Here is a 20,643-nt window from a genome sequence, read left to right as displayed (position 1 = left end):
GCCTTTTGAATCAGCAGGGAGTGCAGGCATCTTAACCATACTGTTGTGTTTTCAGCAATCACATCAAGCAGTAGATGGTTATTCTTCCCAGTTCCTGGAGGAGGAAACAATATGAGAAATCTGCATACTTCATATTTAAAGTTGCTGGTTGCTTTTACTACAGGCATGGTTTATCTCCAGTCTAGTTATTCCAGGCTTGGAAAGTTAATGAATTAAAAATATGTGAGCAAGCAGTTGGCAGTTCTGTCACAATTTCGAGACTTCCTTTAGATTAAGGTAATTCAAGCAGTGTTTTAGCTATCCTATAGAAGCATCAATAAAGGTGGAAAAAAATGTGTCAGCACTAAACTGATAAAAAGATGAATCTAGAGAAAACTTCAGATCTATTCTCAAGTGTCATGTACTCCTCCAAATCTTGAGTTCCTAGTGACTTCGATTTTATCTTTTGTTGAGATTAAATTTCTTAGCTCTTAAAACGAGAATATACATACTAAAAATTTAAAATGTTCACATTCAATTCTCATGTTCTTATCTCTGCTTCATAGAGCTGACTAATTTGCTCCTACATCCATTTGTGAGTCTTTCTCTTACCACTAACTAGATCCTGTCATTAACTGATCCGTAGCCTTTAGCAAGCTAAATTTCTAGTGTGATTTCCTTTGCCTTTTCAAATATTACTGAAAGCTTCTAGCATTGGTTTAATAAGCTCATGATCCCAATATTGCATTAATGTGTCAGGTAATTATGGCATAAAATATACTTTGTTGATTTTAATTCTTTGATAAACAAACTGATCTAATAATAGTGAGTTTTCTTGCTGAAATTGTTTTTCAGTAAAGAATCATCATATGCTTGAAGTGAGTTTTGGGGGAAATACTTTTTTATGAGCATTCACATTGGAGAGTTCAGATGCAGTGTAGGATTTCCTCAAGATCAGAGAGAGCTACTGCAGAATAGTGAGTAGCAAGGATACTTGTTTGACTCTATTTTTCTGGGCTGTTCACTTACTCTGATGAGATTACTGAGTAATTTGTAATACAGCAAGATCTTACTATGTTAGCTGCTGATTGAGTCTAGTCCAGTCATGAGCATTATATTGGAAGCAGCCAACAAAGAGGTGTTCCACATCAGATCTGCAGAACTCTTAATAAAGAGTTGTTACAGCTATTGGCAGCTGTAACATTTTTTTCAGTCTAACTGAAGAAAGTTAAGAAACTTGCATAAGTTACCCAGGGTCTTTCCTGCCTCTCTCCCTGTGCTGTTTCCACAATTGCAGATCTCAAGTTTTCTTAGTGCTTCTGTCTAAAAAAACCTTATCCTCACAGTTACTTTGGAGAAACAGGGAAAATACTGCAAAATAACTGCTGTAACAATTATTACTTAGTTTTTCATGACATGAAAACTGGGGCCAGGTTATTTGAAGCTGGTATGTTCACTCAAAGCCCGGCTTGTTTGCAAGCAACAGAAGCACAAATTTTAGCAATATAAAAATGTGTTGAATTGCAGGAATAAATAATCAAACTGAGCTAAATGTCTGCTTCTTAATGTTTCCTATGGGCCAACAGCAGGATAACAGCATAAGGCAGACTGTCATGTAGTGAAAGTAAGTTTACATGTTCTGTAACCGACAATTAAGAGATTTTAAATTGCCTAATAAAGTAAATCTCATGTTGTAATAGTGCATTTTATTAATGGGGAGGGGAAGAAAGTCTGTAGTTTGGATACCAAACATGTTTTTGTTGGTAGCTACACAAAAAAAATCTTTCATTTATAAGCATGAAAAAACAGCTAGACTTTCTTGCTAGCCATTTTTAAACTTCATCCTGCCTGCCCTTTCATCAGCTGATGAGGAGCTTTGTCTTCTTATTAATTGCTCTTCTGCACAGCTGAAGGTAGTGAAGTTTCCCAAATCTGCCATGGTTCTTTTTTTTTCTTTCTTTTCTGCTTAAGCTGACAGAACGAGTCCTCTGTTCAGGAACAGAGTAAACCACTGAACTCCTTTTTTATTTCTATCGTGAGTAGAATTTTTGTTCATCCTTCAGTAATTGGATGTGTTCAATTTAAAATGATTTGGTGATTTAAAAAATAATATGTAGCATAAGTATTCTACTTGTGCGTGAGACAGCTCTCAAACCCTCATAGCAGTTTTCTGAAATAAAATTTAACCTGTATAGATAGTTTAGGCAAAGTTTCTTCTTGGAGCACAGGGGGAACACTTTAGGTAAGCTCTATGTTATTCTTCATGCAGCAGGTTGGAGCAGGCTCTGTGTGCACTCCATCTGCCTTGTACCTGTTTTCCACTGTAAGGAAGCACAGAAAAGTAGATGAAGTGCATTTAGGTCATTCAGGCTGAGCAGTCAGAGGCATGACTGGGACATGGCCAGTGTGTGAACTGGGGAGGCTGTGCCCCAAGGATAAACAAGAGCTTAGAGTGAACTGAGGAATACTGTTCAAAAGGAATCAAAGAGTATAAGGAATATGATTTCATTTAGTAAAGGCATTTGCTTTGCCCTATTTAGAACAGAGAAATTAGACTGCGCTATGTGAATGACTTCTTGAATTTCAGAGCAATCAGGACCGTTTAGTTTTTAAGACATACTTGTTTATGTACTTCTGCAGTACAAATTCAAATAAAAAAGGCATCACTAGACATGATGCTGTGAGGCTCTGGAGTGCTCCTAGAGTAAAGAAGAAGAAAATTGTTGTGCCTAAATGTTCAGATTTTTGTAGTATTCAACTTTTTATGTAGTCTAATTTTTAATAATGAAAACATGGTGTAAGACAGTGCTGATAACCCAGAATTAAGCCAGAAGTTATTTGGAAAACTCTCCATGGAAAACTTGGTAAGTATTTCTAATATCCAAAATTAGAAAGTTCAGCTAAGTCTATGACACTGAATGTTTTGGAAGTGTTTGGGTTCAGTGCTGTGTAGCTTTCTCCACTGTTCAGTTTAGGGGTTTCATGTGAGTTGAGTACTATCATGAAAATATTGTGATGTTTTCACTGTAAAATGTTGAGGACCATCTAAGTTATGGAAGTAAACCCCTTTAAGACAAGATTGTGTTTTCCTGGGACAGTAAAGTTAAATGGTTAGGATATAAAGAGCTACTTTTTCTTCACTAAGTACTTATGCATTTGCAAACTAATATCAACACTCAAAGATTTTTTCATTCTGCTGAACATATAAGGATGATGAATGGTTCTGAAGAACTGCAGCAGTTACACTTGATTAGCTGAAGTTCAAAATGACACTGTGAGTTAGTTTGTTTTATTATATTGCATTTTGAATTTGAAACTGGCTCTTGTTTTTGTATGAAGTTATTTCAAGCAACAGGAATGGGTCAGTTGGAGGTTATTTTTCAATGGTAGTATATCAAATGCTGTTTTCTTCCCCAAAATGAAGACTAAATTGGCAGATTGAACTTGGCAGTAACAGTGAGCTGCTGCCTCTCAGTCAGCTGGTACCAGGCAGCACCAGATGTCCTGTTTTACAGAGGTACAGACATAGGTTTATTTGCATTTAAAATGTAGTGGAGAACCCCTCAAAAGTGGGGACAAGTAACACTAGCAGCTTTTCCCCTTCATATAGAAAAAGCAATATGTTAAATGCTCATTTAACCAAATAGGAAGAACTTAACGTAGCTTGTTGAGATGAAGTGTTTGTTTTCCCCCGATGACAGCTAAAACAAAAACCAACCTGCCTGGATAATCAAGGCAAGAGGAACTATCAGTACCCCTTATTTCTCTGGGATGTAATTTGCTTCTCCAAAGTATTACAGAGTTATCATTCTAATAATTTTGTACGAGGAGAAATGAGTTGGAGCCAAAAGTGCTTTAGTATTCTTCACTTCTTTAAAACTGAGTAGCACTGTAAGAATGCATGGAAGAAATGAAAGCCTGCAGAATACTTGGTGTCCACCTAAATGCCAGTTTGTTGAAAGTGGTCTGTTTAAGTGTTTACTTCTAACTTACAGGAAAAAGTGGATTCACAAATATTGACCTGAATGATAATTTAAATGCAGAATTCCATTATAAATATTCTAAATGTTTTCTTTGGTTTTATACTTTATTGTTGATAATTTGCTACATCACTTGAACAGTTGATAATAACATTTCCCTAGACATCTTAGCACTATTTGCCTGATTTCTTTTTAAAATTCCTTTTCCTTTTGATTTTTATATAAAATGAAATATTACTTTGAATTGTAATTTTAAAAAATCATGTATATCTTGGGAACAGAAAAATAGAAACCTGTTTTGCTCTCTGGTTGAATCCGTAGTCTTATTTATACTCTTAGTCCTTGTTTTCATAAATTCAGACTAAACAGATAAGAATTAAAGCTCAGGATTTAGGAGTATGTGATAAGACCTGCCTCCTACCCCCACAATGGGTGAAGAGTTTTAAGCCTTCTTGTCCTCTCAGTCTGCATTTTACGGTCTATGGACCTCTCCCAGTCTGGTTTTACATTTCCACTCATACCTTCTCTGTCTTACAGAAGAGATCAGATTATTTGGGGTTCTTTGGTTGTTTATAATGCTAATCTGGAGGAAAGCAAATCAAATTAGATTCTTCTGAAAATGGTGCTATTCATTCCTTTTGCAGGTAACAAAGGACTTCTGTTTGAGGATTGCCATGAAAAATAGTCTTACTTAATGAAATTAATCTGTCATGGTTCTTATTACATATTTGCAGTTGTAGACAAAGAAATTAAGAAACAGATATTGCAGGTAGAAGCAATGAAAGAAACCCCTTTTTTGTCAGAAAAAAAAAAAAAAGAGAGAAGTTTTTATCTTTTTAATGTTGGGAAAAGAGTCAGCGTTCGGGAAGGGTATCACTTTTTTTTTCTTCAGCCCAGTGTGTGTTCCCTGTATCAGCTTGATACTCTCAACTCTGGTCTGCAGCAGAGCAATATTTTAATGCAAATTTAAAAAATTCCATACAAGTGGAATCTAAAAACAATGAGAAAAAACTAGAGTACGGGCTGCTTTGGTTAAATTTGCCTTTGTTTAGATTGCCAAACTCTTTTTAAGAGAAAGCTGTTTTAAGTTTGCTTACTTGTAATTGATCCTATTACACTTTTGCTCCATTCAGGTTCAAAAAATAAGACTGCCTTGGGTTTCAGTTAATAACTTATTAACAGATGGCATTTTCAGCTTGTGACAAGCTTCATGCTTTTTCCTGGTGACTTTGAGACAATTAAGAACTTATTTGTTATATTGAACAAAATTAGGTGGACACATTTAAACAAGCATGTACTAAATCAGCCCTTCCCATGGGTAGATGCTGTCTGTAGAGAAAAGACATTCTGAGACATTTGAAACCACAGGACCATGCATGATTAAAACTGCAAATATACAATTTCATCTAAAAAGTTTTATAAAAATTACAATACTAGTTAGGAGATTATGTACAATCAATCAAATGTGCAGGAACAAAATGCACAATGCATTTACCTAAGTGGTACTGATACATGGAACTGAATGTAAAGAAGGATACGGATTGGCTAAGATGAAGCTGATAAGAGGAGAAAGACTTTTATTTAAATAATGTCGCTCAAAATAATAGTCTTACCTTGTTTTGAATAATAGGCTTCTTTTGTTTTCCTAAAATAATGCAAGTATTGGAGCATGGGTAAAGCAATCAAGTGCTTTTGTGTGTTTTGTTTCATTTTACCATGCTTAAACTAGAACGTGCTTAATCTCAGTCTGGTGTGTGACCATCAAGATAGGGGAATGGCATAATGGGAAACCCTGTCACATGTGCAGATCTCACTGAGGAGTAAACATACCGACTCACTTTTCATAAAAAATCATTTTAGATGTCACTGGTAATAATAAATCTCCAACATGAGCTTAAGCTTTAAATGGATGACTATAATAATAATAGTAAATAATATGCAATCTTCCAGTGTCATGCAACAACTTTGTCTGTCTTCCAGTTAAAATTTGTAGTTGACATTAGGTATTGATTGTGCACCTTTTTGCTAAAAAAGAGTATTTCTTTGGACTGTTGAATTTATTGCATTTTGGTAGTTGCTTTTGGCAATGAATGTTGTGTGGAACCTTTTATGACTCTGGCATTCATACTGTTGCATAATTATGTCTTCACAAAGTTAATTCAAAGGTTGTTGGAAAGTAGCACTGTAGCTATGGTAGAGGTAGAAGCAAGCGAAGATAGAAGCAGAGTCTTTCAGCACAATTTGAAGGAAATAAACAAGTTCCTTACTTTAGGTAGTTTTGTCAGATGATAACTATGATGGAAAATTAAGCTACCAGTTGCCTAGTTGTTCAAATAACTGGCAGCTCTTTAATGCTAAATTCCTTTCATATATCAGTTAGAAATATTAACCCATCTGCAATGAATTGCCTCTTGGCTCTGTTGAAAAAAGAATTGCAACTGGATGAGCCTGTGTTTCAGTTTTCCTTGAAATTTTTATTTTATACAGTTGGTACCTCCAGCTAGAAGAAAATGGGGTACTTCTGAGGTTGGTCACCAGGCACGCCACTGTACTGTTGCAAAATGAATCTGTCCCGCCTCTCTGCTCAGCAAGTATTGTCTCTCAACTTGAGAATATTGTACTTCATGTCAGAGTAAGATACTGCAGGCTTGTCTCTAGGCAGGAACTGTATTTTACGCTGTGTCATAACAAGAGTGACTTCTGCTCAAGAGAATGTACAGTTTTTTTGTCTTACCTGTTTAACCCTCATTTTACACTGTAAGTAGGTATCAGCATATCTTTTTCCTTGGTTTAAAAGCAAATTATTTTAGTGGAAATGAAACAGGTTGAGCTGAATCTTAGCACAAATGCTGAAATGGATGACTGAACAAACAAATCAGAGGCCTTATAATATCACTCTGAAGGGCCAGTTTTAAACCTTTGACATCTTTGAAGCTGTGAAGATAAAAGGCTTTGAAGCTGTAAAGATAAAAGCTGTAAAAGGGTTTTACATTTTGTAAGGATGGTTTGAATATTCTATTTCAGAAGACACAGAAATTTCATATAGGTTCACATTTATTTAAACTGGAGAATTAGAAGCAGAAAGATGCTTTACTTATTTCTAGTTGAGGTGGAGGCTGCTGTGCTTATTGATAGTTCGTATTAAATATTATGATGGTATGGAGGATGAAGACACAGAAAATGGAGCTTGCCCAAGTAAAGAGAAATCTATTTTGATATTGCATATGATAGGTTAAAATTACTTAGCTTTTAAAGTAATTGTTTCAAAGTGATTAACTTTGAAATAAGAAGAAAATTGAGGAAAAAGTACCTTGACTGGCAGAAGAAACTAATGTAGCTAATGATGTGTAAGTATTTATTAAACATTTCTCCCTCTCACTAAGTTCTGCATTTGTAAAACAGAATTATGTATATATATGTGAGGATGATAAAGTACTAGTCAGGTCTCTCCTAACTTCTCTAGTAGTTAAAGAAAGTAACAAGCTGATATAGAAATAAGAAAAATAAACCTGTGGGGCTATTTCAGTCTGATTAGCTGTCGCTGGGAAGATTGAATTTCTGTGGAGCTAACTGAGAAGCTTTTTCAAATGCATCTCTAGAGAAATGCTTAGACTTCATAAAGTGTTTGTAGTACACTGTTTGTGATAATGATAGAAATGATACCAGCACTGAGTATGAGTCTAACACTCTGGGTAAAAATGTCCTAACTCAGAGGTTGTTTATATGAAGCACTATTCAGTGTGATGTTGTAAGACTGGCTAGATCATAAAGACTGTAAGAATCAGATGAACAACAACAGGGGGCGAAGTGGAGTAATCCAATCAGTAAAAAGAGAGTGAGTGATATGATATCCTTCTAGTACATGGAAGGAAAGTAGTGAGGTGGGTCAAGGAAAAAGATTCTCTCCCAGGAGTACCAGGAGTGCAAGGGGTGATTGCATAATAGGATATAGGACTTGTGGGATGCAGAGAGAAAAGAATTTGGGGATGGGACAGGTAATACCACAGCTTATTATGGGATGTTTAGGTGACAGAGACCAAACCAGGGGAGTATGGAAATCAAGGTGGATTGGAGTGTAACAATCATGAGGAAGCAGGGGGGAAGTGGATAAAAAGGGGCAGTCACGTATGTGCTGGTAGTTGTGCAGGTTGCTGGGCAGTAGGATTCCCCTGATCTCTGCTGGCTATTCTGTATTCTTGCCAAATGGTATTTGCAACTGTTGAGCGTGAGTGCATTGTCCCTTCTGTGCCTGTGCGTGAACACTTAAAAACTTCAAATTCAGCCACCAGACAAGCAGGGTAAGAGGCTGCAGGCCTGAGGAATTTGAGGATCAGAATCTGCAGAGACCAGTATCTAGAAGACAACTATTTGAAAAGGCAGCATGTCTAACACCAGCTGCCGGAGACAGACATACTGTGATCACACTCATGTGTGTTAACAGGTAGCACATTTCATGCTGGACTAACAAATGAGTAAGATAGAAGCACCTGGAAAGTTCTAAGGTTTGACCTGATTGCTGGTGTGAAGTCTCTTGATATTGAATGAAGTTTCACCTCAGGGTGTAGGGTCTTGATATTGAATGAAGTTTCACATAAAAAGCATTTTTCAGCAAAAAAAAGCACATTTGTTATAGTTAAGGAAAATACTCAGAAGCATACATAGCTTCATGAATAGGGTGTAGAAAGCATTTCTTTGATTGTTTTTTTACTGAGGCCAGTCAGTTGCCCTGCCTGAAACAGCTCACTCTTGTCTAGAAATATATGAAGAAGGAATTACAAATAAATACCCTTCAGTTCTGATTGGCTACAGTGATGTTGTGTTATGTATTAATGGAATAGTTTTTGAAAGGAAAGTTATAAAAGGAAATAATTTAATGGGGAATTGCAACTAATATAGCTGCATTATTGTAATCTTGCTGAGGCTAATGAGCGCAATAGAAATTGAGTAGGAATGTGTAAGCTGAGTTCATATAACCATAATATGTGATCTGAAAACTGAAGGTGTATTTAAAATAGCTTACAAGAGTACAAACCATATTTATTGCATTTCACAGCTTGCAAACTGAGATGCATTAAAATACTTTGACCCTAAGCTGATTTATAGAGCTCATAATGGGACACTGGATTAGCTGTAAGATGGATCTGTCTAGGTTTTCTGCTTCATAGTGATTTCTTCTATAAGATGCAAACCCCAGGTTTTATTGGATTAAAAGCAGGATTCTTCCATTTTATCTAAATCAAGTTCTATGACAAGATAATACAAAATAGAAAAAGGGTTGATAAACAGCCTTTTCTCTGCCTTTTGTGTCCTTGTAAACAGGTCCTTGCTTTTGGGCTCAAATGGAGTAATTTCAAAGATTTACAGCTGCAGGAAGCTCTGTTGAAGTCTTTGCCCCCAGAATCTCTGGAAAACTCAAATACCTCTGCACTCAGAGTGCCTCTCCTGTTCTGCAGTCTTGCCATCCCTAGCTCAGCTTCAACTTGCTACATCTTGTTGTGACCATTACCTAGCAATCATCTTGCTATCTTTTGATGCTTCTTTCAAGTATCAAACATAGGAAAAAGAGCTTTTCCTCCTTTTTCCAGACGCTATTCTGAACTTTTCCACTTAAAGAACCTAATATATTTGAATCTGAATGCACAGAACTATTATTTCAAATGTGGCTGTTATTATATAGATTTAATGCATGCTCTGATACTTTGCTGTAGTCTCAGCAGTAAGTATAAAAAGAAAGCCAACTTAATTTTAGGAAATTGTACTTCTACATGGTTCATACGTCATTTTGAGCAAAGTAAAAGGGCCTCTGAGATTGTCTGATGTATTAGAAAGGAGCTAAACCATTTCAGCTAAGTACGGGACAAAAGGTTTTAAGCCTTCTTGGAATACATTGACTAAAGTAAATGAGATCTGAGCTAACATTTTAAATTCAGTTAAAAAACAATCTAAGTACTACTTTGTCAATAAGTAAGAACAAAGGAATACTCTTAATCCATTTTCACAGAAATGATTAGTGTATTAACCTAGACCCAGATAAAATCATATTAACGGAATAGGATTATGGTGCAGGGTCTGTTATTTCTGCCATGAAGTTTTTAATTCAAATCACTAAAGATATAATGCATTTTACATAATCTTGCTCAAGTATCTTGCTCTGTGTAAAATCTAATGAAATCCACATACCCAGGTTTTTAAAGTGAAGAAGTAGATCAAGGACCACTTTAAAAAGTTTTCTTTTGGGTATGTGTTTTGACTGAAGGACCTTCATTTGTACATAATCATATTTAACAACAACTAGAGCCAATACATTTCTTTTGGTTTGCTTAGTTTGAATGCCTTAAATAGGCTTACCCAGGTATGTAAGAGAGTAGTTCAGTGTCTGTGAATGAGTCAGAGAAATAATCACAATAGAGTCTTAAATAATAAATCTACATTTTCCCTTTGGCTTAACTCTTTGGTTCAAGGTAATTCCAGTTTGATTTTTAAGAATGGTGGCTTTTTTGTTGTTGTTGACATGCAGGGTTTTTCTCTTGATTAGAAATGCATCAGAGTTTGCAGAGTTGCTATAGTCTATACAACTTCACAATAATACTGCCATATTTACTTGTGTTTCCATATAGCACAATGGTTTTCTGGCTTTTTTGCTAGCTAGGCAAAATAGAGTTCATCACTTGGTAAAAGTATCCTCAGTTCTGGAGAGTTAGTCTGATTTCTAAATTTCTTCATCTTTAGTTGCAAGTCTGAAAAACAAATGCTGGTATTTTATAGAAGGGTAAACAAAATAACACATTTCATCTTTAATGCCATTTAAATTAAATATTATGAAAAGATTAGCTATAACTTATTTTCAGGTCAGATATGAAAGCTATAAAAATATTCTTTAAAAATTCTAGGATGTGCCTATGTGAGTAATGCTGTAAATGGATACAGACTAAACTTTTTAGAGTGTGTCAGGAAAAATCATATCTACAAACCTACTGCAAGATATAGTAAATTACTAACATTATTTTCTCATATGGCAATTCTCAAAAGTTTATGCTCTCCTGCAAGTTTTATTGCAAGCAGGTAACGAAGAGGGAAGGAATCCAGCTGCTTTATGCACAAGGCATACAATTCCTGTATTAAGAACAAAGGAGAGCTTTTGTTCAGTAACCATAGAGTCATATATGAGCTCTAGTAAGTAAACTGGAAATTGCTTTTAAGTAAGCTAGAAGTGCTTTTCACAAAATTATTTAATCTATCTTCAGCTTTCATAAGGCTTCTTGTAGTTAAGGTAGGGGATATGAGGTAGAAATGCATTGGCAATCAGATGTGTTTTAAACAGACTGAGTTCTAGATTCATATGAATTTTTCATTAAAGTGGAAAATTGAGGAAAAAAATATGAAGGAAAATGGGAACAGATAAGTGGACTGGACAGCTAATGAATCAGATTTTTGACAGTGACTGATATCTTGCTTGAGAGTAGGAGAGATTTTTAGATTAGTAACTTACAGTCATAAGTTGGTCTGACTGTTGTGTTTTTCTACTTTAGAGCTGTTAATTATGTGGCTGATGTCCTGCACTATGTATGCTACCCCTTTAAATGCTCTCACACAGTGTAAATTAGAATAAGGTCAATGATAATCCTAAACGCCAGTGTTGAAATCTGCTAAATTATTTACATTATCATCTTGCAGTAGTGAATTTGGCAAAATTCTGCTTGTTTTTAAAGTATTTGGCGTGGTTTACATTTTTACTGGGTGTCTTGTCTTTTAGAACTGTTAAACCCTTAAAATCAGTACATATGATGATAACTTGCATAAGGTTACAGAAGCAGAAAACTTGAATCTCCCGTTTATAAAGAAAAATAATCACAGTGTTTTCACTGTGTTGCTGGCACTTTTGAACCAGGCCTTACCAAAAAGGTTTGTTCACCACTGTCAATTCCAGTGCAAAATACCCTCAGCTGCCTGTCAGAGGAGAGTATTCTGGGGAACAGGGATGTGCAGAAAAGTAGCCCATAATTTTAGACTATAGGCCCTGGAATGTATGATCATATTAAACAATGCTCTGAAAGGATACCAATGTCCTTACTCATTTAACAAACTTGTATTATTTTCCTATTTTACTACAATAGTTATTAAAAAACCACAATGGGTTTGACTGCAGAACAATGTATTTGATGCTACATCTGAATATTCTTACTGTTTTAGCATTCAAAGTGTAACACTTATCAGAAGACCTCATGTATGTTGTTTGTTCTGTCAACCAAGCAAGCTGGTGTAAAGCTTTCTACTTCCCTCTTGTTTTTCACTGCCCATCTCGTGCACTTAATAGCCAGATGTGTTTGGGTACGATGCTGAAAGCTGGGAAAGGACGAGCTTGTTTTGCAGTAAGGGAGCATCAGTTGCAGCAGCTATAGACCTCTTAGCATCCTGTTATATATGTGAATTTCATAGGTGTGTCACAGTCAGTCATGGTACTGATCTTCCTTTTTGTCTTGCCCGTATATAACCATATCCCCTATAGGCAACATCCTATGGGCTGTACTATAATCTTTGTACAGAGGAAGGAGCAGAATTGACTTGGCAACGCTTTCATTTTTTTTCTTTTTTTCTGAGGCAGAATGAATCACTGATTTAATGGGTATCTCCAAAAATAGCTGGCTGAAGAAAATTTGATGAAATACCCCACTGACACACTGGACTTCCTGCAGTATGTGACCTATGCTTCAGGTGTTGCTCAGTTTTCTTCACAATCCCATCTCCTGCAGACTTGCAGTCCAAGTTTCTGTGAGAATGCATTGCTGCCCATTCCAGGGACTTGGAATTTACCTTTGGATGAGTCAACTGCAAAACTATAATACTCAGATTCAGGTCTTTGAGGCTTGTGTACACTCAGCTTCAGTAGGAAAAGTGAATTTTGGGAATTCACTGTTACTTGCTGGATGAGGTTTGTGTACACATTCATTTACTGGACTCATGTGCTCCTTGCATCTGTTTGACAAAGCCTGTAGAGCGCCAGAAAAAGTGGTTATAAATAAAATCTACCAAAAGGGAAGTGCTGCTGACTCTAAGTGTATCTATATGTCTGTGTGTAATCCTTGAATGCACCTAACGAGGTTCTTGGAGGCTGGCTTGCTTAAATTAACAAAACAAGAAATATAATTGTGCAAAGCTATCAAAACTAAAATGATACAGTTATCAAAGTATCACCACTCAGCCAAAACACTGGTGTGTTATCAACGGTGTTGTAGCCACAGATCCAAAGTATAGCATTATATTGACTGCTGTGAAGAATGTGAACTCCATCCCAGCCAGACCCATACAGGCAACTAGTTTGAAAAATATACAGTATAAAGTGCCTATTAGTTGCCTTGTCCTTGTCAAAGTGACATCTTTATTCACTAATAATTTGCTTTAGAGTAACATATAAGAGAGAAAAACAAGTCTGTAAAATCAACTCTAGAACTTAAGGTATGAATAAAGTAGTTACCACTGTCACTTGCTGATTGATTTGGTTTCATTTAATGCAAGAAAAGTATTTCACATAAATTAGATTGAACTAGAATGGTGTAACTAGTAGTATATTGAGGGCAATACATTGTGAGAGCTCAATAAAGGCAAATATTGATTTCTATAAAATTGAGCTTTCTTTTTTAATTTGAGATGTAGAAGAGACTTTTTTTTTTTCCCTGGCCTAACCTGGTGTTCTTACCCATTTTTTAAAAATTAAACCTCAGATAATTTCTATTGTTGCACAAAATTAGTCAAGAAAGAATAAAGGAGGGTGGCACAGTAATGCAACATTAAATGCAGGTTGCTGATTAAAGGATGCTCTTTCATGATGGAAGGAAAAACTTTCTCATTCTGTGTAAATTGGGAAGTCTTTGACAGTGGTGTTCTTTTCATCTTTAAGGATGTAGCCAGAACTGAGAATAAACCTCAAAACTATGGTACAGATTTTTGTAGCTTTTCCATCAAAATCTGATAGACTGGAAATTAGAGCTGATATTGGATAAATGAACAAGATTGATAAGTGACTAACCCTGCCATTTTCTAATGGTAGGCAAATGAGCAAGATGAATTAAATCATACAGTATCTCTATAAATAACAAGAGGACTGGCTGGTGCAGTTTCCAGTAATGAAGGCATCATCTCAGTGTGAAATTAAAGTAGTCTTTTGCACTTGGTTGCTTTAAAATCAGAGAAGTTAGAGGTGACATGGTGCTCTTCACTGTTGCCTGTTTTTGGATTTTGTTTGTGATGGTTTCTTAGCACAGAACAATACAGTAGGCCAAGGTGCACTGTGTAGGTATATGGAGATTATCATCATATAAATTTCTGTCTAGTAATTTCAAGCCGGTTGATTTACAGTGACAGTGTGTGGGAAATTAAGTGAAGGTCCAAGTACTCATATCTGCATTTCGGTTTTAGTTAAATAGAAAAGAGATGCTACCTCTTATGTGTAGAGGTAGGATCTAATTTCTCAGTTGTTCATGTTGGAAGAGGTAAAGTTATGAGGCATTCATAAATATTTTTAAATATTTGCTTTTTAGATACTGAAAGATGACCAGTCTTCTTGTGTGAGGTCTACCTACAGATGTGGTATTTGCACCATACTGTCACATTATTGTTTTATAGATGTATAGCAGCCAGGATTAAGACATTACTTGATTTGGGTATAAAATTGGGAGTCATTCATCACTGGATACAAATAATTAAATGAGAGGAGGACATAGAACAGGGAATTGTTTCCATGATGGCACCTTTTTCAGTTATCAGTGCCATCAAAAAACCTTATTGAAGTAAAGGAAGACACCCTGTGATGCTCTGTCCTTGTCTGCCAACTGTTAAAAGTTGTGGGTTTGGTCAAGCATGACTTCCTCTTGATGAAGCCATGCTGTTTCCTCCCATTATTATTCTTGTCCTTCATGTGCCTGGAATTGGTTTCCAGGTTAGTTGTTCCATTGCCTTCCTGGGTACTGAGGTGAGACTAAGCAACCGGTTATTCCCTGAGTCTTGCTTCTTGCCCCTGAAGAAAGGGCTGATGTAAGAGCATAAGAAGAGTTAAAAGGACAGCATTGGAAAATAAAACAACGAAAGATTATTGTATCCCAGTTATCTGTCATCTACAGGATTGCAAAAATTTATAGTGCCCATACTGGATCTGAGTAATGATTGTGTTGCTTCTGTACTGAAAAGATGCGCTTTATAAGTGGAAGTATTTGTAAGGGGTTGCAAGGTTAATTCTTTATTTGCCTCCTTAATTTGGCCAAAATATCTACTACCTACTGAATGAGGTATAATTTAAATTAGGCTTTGTGGCTCTTTTCATAACAAGGGCTCAATTTTTTTTAGGTAAAAAATTCCAAGTCACGCTAGAAAATAAGCTGATCATGTGGAGGATGTAAAAGAATCAACTTCCTGGAAGCTTGTTCTGGCTTCAGTTTCTTTCAGTGATATTTGCAAACAAACTGTTTTCAATAATCTCAGAATAATTGAAGGCAGCGGACACTGCTTGCTTCAGTAGGTGTCCAACATGAGAGAACCCTGAAGGGTAATGTAGTGGCCATTAGTGACAACTGTGAAAAATGGCCATGTAAGGCCTGCATATCAAAGATGTCTTGATGTTCTGCTGTTTGCAAGGACAGTATTTCAAAAGAATGTACTAGCAGCATAAAAATGATTTTGAATGAGAAGCTGTTAATACATGACCTGAAGTAAATACATCTAGAAATTGCTGTAACCATGTACTTCATTCACTAAGCCCACATATATTACTAAGACAGTCTTGAATGTAATAAAAAAATAGTAGCCCCAGTAACCTTGAAGGCTCCACTTGAAAATAAATGCACAAAATTGTGTACCTGTTCCTTCTGCTTGCCTTTTCATATCAGATTCTTAATGCTATTTTTAGTTTACCTAAGGCTGCTGAGTCTCCTATTTTTAATGTGGTCTTATTCTAAAGGGCATAACAAGGAATAAGTTATCTAGTACTGGTGTCAATACTTAAAAATAATTGCTGTGGGAGTCAAGGAGACTAGTAATAGAAACTGAGATGAATCTTAGTGCAGCAAGACTCCCAAGCATTTGTCATGCTACCTTGCATCTCTACAAAATGTGGTATTTTTTAGATAAAACACAACACTAAATTAAACAGCAAGTTTAAGAAATATCACTGCCTTGTTATGCAGGTTTTTTTCGTGTTGCACACTTCTGTGCTCACTGAGTGCAGTATTTAACATCTTGAAAGGCCACTCTCTACATAAAACTTAGTCATAAACAAATCCTATTGGGGCAAAACTGCTGAAAAGAAATTAAACATCGCATTTCTCATTATGATTTGAAATAAAATTTTCTAGTGACTCCAGTGTGGCTTCCTTTTCTTCTTGTCCAAAAGTTTTGATACCTTGTTTATGCCAGAATTATATGGGCTAGAAGAGACCTCTTGAGGTTCTCTCCTTGACCCAGAAATATGGCATGATCTCTGCTACAGAACACTGAAGCCATTGCTTTTCATTTTACCTACTTCAGATGGACCACAGTGCCGAATACATGGGACTGGACAGAGAACAAGACTCTCTCAAGGAGCAGCATGGTAGTAAAGGGTCATCTAGGTGTTCTTAAGAGTAATTGTGTGCATGAAATTTCTTGTTCTTGTCCATCCTACAGGTGCCAGCCTTACCTAATTTATGCCTAAGTGCAGGTGACTTCAGGGAAGTCTATCTGTGAATCATGGCAGACCTTAAGCACCAAACAAATGTCTTCTGAATTTGCACAAAAACCCTCCTATGTGCCACGAAGCATCTTAAACAGAAATGAAGGTGTACCAAATTACAGAATTGATTGGAATCTCAGACAGGAGGATAGGAAATTCCAGGAAATGGTGCTTGTTATGGTGAGAGATTGGGGGAACAAAATAATTTTGCAGGTAAAAATAAAGAGGAAGATCTTTTGTTCCTGACTGCTTTGTGTGTCTGCTGTTTTATAGATGAATTATTGGTAAATGTTAGGTAACTAATGTGTTTTTTCATTTTTCAGACTGAAGATTAGAGTATTTGTGAAAACTGTGGAGCTGCAAAAATGTTGAATAGTGCTTTAAGGAGAAAATCTTCACCAAGGAAACAAATGCAGTATTAATGGCTAGAAATATTTGATGTACTAATGAGCTTGAAAATAACTTTGCAGCTTTTCCTAAAGTAATTAACAATGAAGTAACCTTAAAATCTAGTAGTTTACATACTGGCAAGGGGAGCAAAATGGGACAGAAACTTTTGATCATGAAATAATAGTTGTAATATTGGAAAAGGGCATCTTAAGGGATAATATTTTTATAGAAATTCATATTTTTATAACTTGTATCTTTGTTACCTTTCTTATTTAGAGAGTGATGAAACAGAAATATGCATTTAATATTTATTGAAAATGTTTATTTGACAAAGCAGAGGACCTAAGTAGATTATTCCTCCCATATTTTTAAAATTTTAGTTTAGATAATTAGATTAATTTGCAACAGTAATAAGTACCAAATACAAGAAAGTACTATTTGAACTCTTTCTCTTTAGTTCTAATTAATGCATGCGGAAGTGTTTGACTTCTGTGAAAAGTTTGCATTTAAGACTTATCTGTCAAGCTTCAAATTATTTCAAACTTGTGGGTTTAGGTAGTTGTCAGAAATCTAATACAGTGTAATGAAAATTTGCACATTTAATATAATTCTAATGGTTTTTCTTTTCAGTTGAAAGAAATCATTCCATATTCAGAATTTTTAAGCTGTTTAACCAAAAGGAAAAAAAGCCAGTTTCATGAAATAAAGGAGCATGTCAGAAATGCTTCTTTTTACAACTTCTGTGACCCATAGTGTTTCTTACAAAGATGGAGAAAACTCAAATGTTCAAGGTTTTATGGCCCATTCTGTTCTGAAGTACTCACTGTTAATTCTAAATCATGTTTATAATAATAATTTTGTTAGTTTATGGCTGTTGGTTATGGCATATTTACTGAGATATAGTCAGTTGTAGAAAACTTAATTTTGAATTGTCACTTTTAAAAAATTCTTGATGTGCTGTCATGGTTTACTTTCAAAAATGATACATTTTTTAGCATTTGGAATTGGTGTGCTGTGCTCAAGATTGAAAACACAATGTTGAAAGTTATAATACAGTATAGAACCAGGGAATTCATGGACTGTTTTTTCATCAGGTTATTTCCCAAAGAGCTGCATCTTGAGCAAGATATGTCAAGTCAACCTAAGGATTTTTGGCAAGAGGGAGCAAGTATTTCTCTGAGAGATTAGCAAGGGTCAGATTATGTGTGATGATACCTGTTTGCAGTAGCTGCAGGAATGGAGTTTGATTAATTGGAGCTCTTTGCTGAAGGTTTTCAGTGGGGATTTGCTCATCCAGGAGGAGTGTCTGAGGTGTAACAGGCTTCTGATCACTTGGGCTGCTTTTGAATACTCTTGAATTTTCTTCACTGCTCTTTACAAACATCAAGCTCCTTACTTTTTATCCCCCTTTTGCAGGAGAGGAAGAAAGTGAGGGGTTACCTAAAACAGATCTTTATATGATTCTATTGAACTTTAAAGCTTTCCTAATGCTAAATACTAAGATTCAATAACTTCAGCAACCTCAGGAGCCTCAATGACCTTGTGAAAGCCACGTTATGTATGTGATAAAGGTGTGAATGAAGCAGATTCTGTTGGTGTCAGTCCAGTGTCCTGCCACTGTTATTGGGTAATCTCTTTTAGTTAAAGGCTGTACTCATTGGTCAACCAGTCCACTGCGGGTTTTTGTGATAAGTATGGAGCACGGGCACATTAAATGCACATGAAGAAGTGCATATGTCACTACTATTAACCAATTGATACTCATTTTAGAAACTGATGTTTTGATGGATTCAGGGAATCAGCCTGATACTGATGTGAGAAGAGCTATAAACAGATTTAGGAAGTAATTTTCATAATCAAATTTCACATCAATACCATCATATGTTTTAAAGTCTCTAGGAAAGAAAAGACTAAGAATTCCCTTTTCCCTAGTCTCTCCTAGAAGGAGAAGAATGGCGTTATTAGCATTCAGGTTTATAAAGGAAAAGGTCATGAACTCAGGTTTGTGTGCATTGATGCTCAGCATCTGTAAATTCTGTGTGTTCTGCAGAAGTTCTTTGCAGAAAGGCAAATTGATGTCATTAGTATGCTTCTAATTTTTACATTTAAGCTTTTAAAAACTTTATTTTTTTCTCTTTAATGCTGCAGAACTGTGCAGTTTAGTTGCTGAAATGAATTGATAAATTATAGACAGCTTTTTGCCTACTGCAGGATATGCAGTGGTTCAATTTAGGACTTCAGTTTATTTTAAACTATCCTCAAACTTAGATTTATTTTAAAATTTACTACATATCAGTGAAAGTACAACAATATTTTTTTACAGTCATGTGCCATGTCCTTTTTGACTAGAACTGCCACGTATTTCATTACAAATCAAATTCATTCTGATAAACAAATGTGGAAAAGGACTTTTACTTCTGATACCGAAGCAGCGTCTTTAATGAGAATTTTTTAAGCACTGAATCTTTTCAGACATGTTACTTGTGTTTATTTTTTTTCCTTTACAAGCCACAGAAGAAAGAAGATCAGCAATCAGAAACTAAAGCAAGTCCAAAAAAGTCATCAGAACCCACTATTGATCTTTTAGGACTTGGTAAGCAATACATAATTGGTTTTAAATCAAACATAGATACGTAACTTTATCTTTTAATAGATATACTTTTATTTTTTCTGTGATTGCTGAAAGATTAATTTGAAAACCGTAGACTGCATGCTTGAATTTAAAACTATAAAGGAAAATGCCAATGGGATGTGGGTTTATCAGTACTTAGGTTTTGCTAGGGAGAGTAATGAGGTCCTGTGGGAAGGAGAAGTTATCAAAGTGATCTTCAAAGGCCTTGTGGATTGTAGTATTTCATGTTTATGGTACAAATGTACTTTTTAATGAAAATGCTGAGGTCATCTGAATTATGTATCTGTAAAATACATATCATACAATTCCTGTATTAGTTAAAAGAGCAGTAAACTGTCAGACTGCAGCTGAATAATACCTTGTAAAACTTAATATAGTGGGCATTTCAGTGTCTATACTGACTGCAACCATCATTCATTTTTATCTAATCCACCTTTTTGTTTTCTTACTGGCAGGTAACTATGGGTTTGTCCTGTAAATAAAATAGTTTCTAGTAAAATAATTTAATTTACACTGTCTGTCTATACTGTTGTGTATATGCCATTCTCATAAAATGTCTGTCATTTATCTAGTGTTTCTCTAAATGTTTTTCCATTTGATGGAATCTTAAAATGGAAATGGAAGAATAAAATGTTACAGCGTTTTTATTTCCTTTTGAAATTCAATATTAGGAAAATCTTCTACAAGTGGATATTAAGAGTGTTCACTTTCTATCAATGTAGTGATTACTCTTAATTTTCTACATAATTATATTGGAGGAGGCTAATAAGTCTTAAATGTAATTCTATAAATTTCACTTTGTAGAAAAATGTTTTGTTTTTTAAAGTTTTTTTGTTTCAAGGTATGAACATGGCAAAACAGTAAATGTTTTCTCTGATTTAAAATTCACACTCATATCCAAAATGCATGGGTTTTTTCCCTCTGATGTAGAGCTAACTGTAAAGGACCATTTTTGCATGGGTTAT

The 20,643-nt window shown here is 35.4% G+C and overlaps 1 protein-coding gene across 8 annotated transcripts in view; it reads left to right on the top strand.

Moving 5' to 3' along the window:
- Nucleotides 1–20,643, top strand: part of SMAP1 (small ArfGAP 1) — a 115,630-nt gene that overhangs the window by 72,595 nt on the left and 22,392 nt on the right. For 6 of the 8 annotated variants that reach the window (XM_083857184.1, XM_083857185.1, XM_083857190.1 and 3 more), the window contains one exon: nt 19,555–19,639. In XM_083857184.1, the coding sequence (XP_083713310.1) occupies nt 19,555–19,639 (85 nt within the window). The remainder of the gene's footprint in view (nt 1–19,554; nt 19,640–20,643) is intronic. The other 2 variants (XM_083857186.1, XM_083857189.1) reach the window with 1 other exon arrangement.

Source organism: Zosterops lateralis (assembly GCF_965231275.1).
Source record: "Zosterops lateralis genome assembly, chromosome: 3".
Lineage (NCBI taxonomy): Eukaryota > Metazoa > Chordata > Aves > Passeriformes > Zosteropidae > Zosterops > Zosterops lateralis.
This window is presented reverse-complemented; position numbering and strand designations above follow the sequence as displayed.